Source organism: Limulus polyphemus, unplaced genomic scaffold (genome assembly GCF_000517525.1).
Source record: "Limulus polyphemus unplaced genomic scaffold, Limulus_polyphemus-2.1.2 Scaffold1936, whole genome shotgun sequence".
Classification (NCBI taxonomy): domain Eukaryota; kingdom Metazoa; phylum Arthropoda; class Merostomata; order Xiphosura; family Limulidae; genus Limulus; species Limulus polyphemus.
In genome coordinates, this window is record NW_013667546.1 from 72,963 (window position 1) to 76,979 (window position 4,017).

General features: G+C 31.3%; 1 protein-coding gene across 1 annotated transcript in view; it reads left to right on the forward strand.

Moving 5' to 3' along the window:
- The window catches only part of LOC106465418 (trifunctional enzyme subunit alpha, mitochondrial-like), a 71,509-nt gene that overhangs the window by 17,843 nt on the left and 49,649 nt on the right, over positions 1 to 4,017 (forward strand). Inside the window, exons 5-6 of the mRNA XM_013925644.2 lie at positions 777 to 910; positions 3,324 to 3,462. Coding sequence (XP_013781098.1) covers positions 777 to 910; positions 3,324 to 3,462 — 273 coding nt within the window. The remainder of the gene's footprint in view (positions 1 to 776; positions 911 to 3,323; positions 3,463 to 4,017) is intronic.

A 4,017-nucleotide genomic window follows, 5' to 3' on the forward strand; every position in this document is an offset into this window, starting at 1 on the left:
ACACACACACACACACACACACACACACACACAACAAGCTTCATTGTTTACTACCTTTGATCATTCTCATTTTAATATTCATAAATCCACAAAGCGTCATTGTTTACTTGCCCTCTGATCTTTTTCATTTTCAGTATCACAGACTCACAACAGGCCTCATTGCGGGCTTGCCTTCTGAACATTTTCATTACAATATTCACAACCCTATACAAGCTACATTGTTTATTTTCCTCTACTCTCGTTTTGTAAAGTTTTTAGTTTGCGGAATACACCAAACTAATTTTGGTGTTTATGTACCATTTTCAGACTTACTAGAAATATCTTTTCAAGAATTTTTTATTTGAAAAGAATACCAATAAAAACTGTCAGTCAGTTCTTTTGTATGATTAGACAAGAAACTATCAAGTTACTTTCACACCTTGCACCAAAGTTGTTTTTTTCTACAGCATTCCTCAATATGGCGTTGAAATTGAATATAACAAAATGACAGCACCAAACTAGAGTAATAGAATTTTACTAATAAATGACTGTAGTACTCAAAATGTGATCCAAAATGTTTACATGTCAGGCAAGGTTAACAACCTTAACCTCAAGGCTTACCTTTTACACACCATGTGGTAAGAAAGTTTCATTTATGTTTAAAACTTCTTGTGTTTACTAATTAATTTAAACAATGTAATAAAAGTGATTTAAAGAAATGTGTTACATAAGCTTTAAGAAATGAGACATATTTCACTTAATATGGATAAAGATATCCATATGTTCCTCTGCTGTAGGTGAATGCCTTGTCCAGTGAAGTCATGCAGGAAGTTAAACAAGTGATGCAAGAAGTGATGGTAAGCCCTCATGTCTCTGGTGTGGTGTTGATGTCTTCCAAACCAGGCTGTTTCATTGCAGGAGCTGACATTGGGTAAAAACATTTGGCTGTGTTCCTTTCCTTTAAAAATAATCCATACCAAAATTGTTTGTGTTTCTCTTTATAAATACTTAGCAATTCTACAGAGAAAAAGTTCTTCTTTAGTTAGTTATCTGGTTGAACTCGTTTCTCTTTTGTTCTTTCTTGACATCATTATCTTGATTGTTTTTCTGGCATATCTTTAAAAAATGTGTACAAGAAACATAAATTGACTTTGTATGTAAGAATATTAAATGTTTCAAAGTAAATTGTTACTTTTAAGAAAAAAGCAGCATACTTTATACATCAAATCTTAGCTTATTAACCCAAAGTTATAGGAAGTTTATAGTTAGTTGCAACAGAAAGCATTTTCTCTTCAATAGTAAAACATGGTAGACTGTATACTTGAAACATAATCTCTTGCATTGAGAAAAACTATATGTTGAAAATAATGTATGCAGATCAGGAATTTTTAAAACTTGTAATGTTTACTGAAAGTTTGCGAAGTTTCATGAAAATATATTGGAAGTTATAGTATAGTAACTCTGAAGGTCATTTTATGTCACGAACTTGGCTGATTCACACAACGAGAGAATAAATCAGTTGCTTTCATCTAATTGATCATTCTCACAAGGCTTGGATAGGTGGAATAATTGAAAATAGTAATAATCAAAAACACTGATTTTGTTTAGTTGATTATTTTCATAAGTGAAGACACTAGTCAATTAAGGTGAATGATAATAAAAAAAACAATAATGAGAAATCATAATGGTAATATTTTGATTACTTGGAATAATCAGAAAAACTAATTTTCTTGATTAATTGTTTTATATAACACTGATTAATGTACTCAATGCTCATAGGTAATTGGTTAGTCAAATTAACTCCCCTTTTCTGTTCCACACCTGAAGAAACATTCCAGAGAAAATAAGGCAAGAGCATTTACAAGTAGCTATAACAGTCATCATTCTGCCACATGTATCAAAGTGAAGCTTAAATTAGTATTAAATAGCTAATTTTTTCACATATGACCAGTAAGAACAGACTGAAATCTGATTTCTTACTCATCATACACCCCTCCTTTTCATACATGAAACAAGTACTTATGGTACTCTGTGTGTGTGATTTCTTTAATCGCATTCCAGTTTCATAAGAAGCCCTGTGATCTGTACATTTAGTCTTTAGATTTTGGGGGAGTTGTTCTTGTGTAGAAAGTCATTAAGCTTTTGAACTGGTTTAGTAAAAAACAATTTACCATTTAGTTCATTAGTACTTGGTAGAATACTTTAGTACAAAGATAAATTGATCTCACTAAAGTTTGTATATAGTAAATGCTTAATTTAAACTTGTAAATATAGCCTTCAGCAGGACTTGCCAGGTCTCTATGGCTCCTAAAAAAACTCTTGGTATTAAGAAGTATTAGTAATTTTTATGATAAAAAAGGGTGTACTTTTTGATATACACAATAATATTTCTGCTATACTTAAGCATCACAGAAAAGATTGATCCAGCATTTTGATTTCTAATAAATATTGAAATATCATAAAGGAAGTCCAAATTTACATAATTCTACAAAGCCTTTTAGATTTCTGATGTTTGACCACATGTACCTGCACAGGGGTTCTTAGTTTCTAAGATGTATCTGAAACAATTGATGCTGAAAGTTTCTGTGAGCTTTACATAATTCTACATATTGCACAGAAGATATTTTGGGACTAGTTTAACTTGAAAACATTATAAATATACAATTGCACAAAAAAGCAGCGTGTGTTTTATTTATGTCTAAAATGCATATTAGGCCACAGATTTTCTAGTGGCAGAGCAGGAAGTACTCACTTGCCCCTCTCTGGGTAAAGCTGCTATCCTGGCTTTTTGAATTTAATCCAGGCTCCTTAGTGTTGAAGAAACTTGGCAATCCCTGGTCTTGAGTTTTGTCTAATAGTGCCATCTATATGTCAACTCAGACTTTTAAAATGGAAAATAATTTTTTCCCACTTAGTGAAGAACTCTTTACTTCACTGTCTTGGATAAATGGACAACTATGATGAGCTACAAAATGAGCTAAAAAACTAAAGGAAATAAATGACAGAGCTACCGTGCACTTGGAAAAAGTAATGGCTTAAAATGCAAAGAGCTAATATATATATATATATCGGCACATTTGCCATTCTAAATAACAATATGCCGTGTAATTGAAATTGTCAAGATTTTGTACTGTGTCAGTTGTTTTAAGCTGATAACAGAATATCAACTAAATAAATTACAGTTATTCTTTCATTTATGCTACATTGTTTATATGTTTAACATATAAACTCTTCAACAACACAAGTAAACAGTTAATTTCATATTGTTATTAGTTTAGTAGTAGTCAGCTGTAGACTGACAGGTTTAATGTAAATTTAAACTAGTGTATTAATCATATTGATAGGATGTTGGAAGCATGCCAAACAACAGAAGAAGTCCAGAAACTGTCTAAGGAAGGACAGAACATGCTACAAGAGCTAGAAAACAGTAACAAGCCTATTGTAGCTGCCATTATGGGTTCTTGTTTAGGTGGAGGACTTGAGGTAGGAAAACTCCCTCTGGAGTACAATAACTGTGTTTAGATAGAGAAAACACACAGATTTAGAGCACTGTTAACTCTTTCAACCCGGGCTCGGTCCCTGGGACCAACCTTGTAACCATATTGTGCTTGTTATAGTTTTTATGCTATAACTTTTAAATTAGTAAGCGAATATTAACGAAATTTAGCAGATTATCAGTAAACAATGCTCTCATACACAGAATATAACTTTTTTTTTATTAAGTCTTAAGGTTTACAAAGCAATGTTTTTCTCATGTCTATTTTTTTCTTTTCACATGTTGCCTATCTATCATGCAAAGTAATATTCATTTTAAGGTTAAAAATACTTTTGTGCATGAGAAAATTTTGAAATTTCACATGCAAAATCTTTATAATGTTGAGATAGTTATCAAACATTTCTTAAGAAAAAACTTTATATTTTATCTGTTATTTTCAGTAATTAATCTCTGTATGGGATCAGTAGATTTGATCAATCTCGCAACCACCATAAAAAATTAGGAAATGAATATAAATTATGTCTCTTTCATTCTAGAATGAA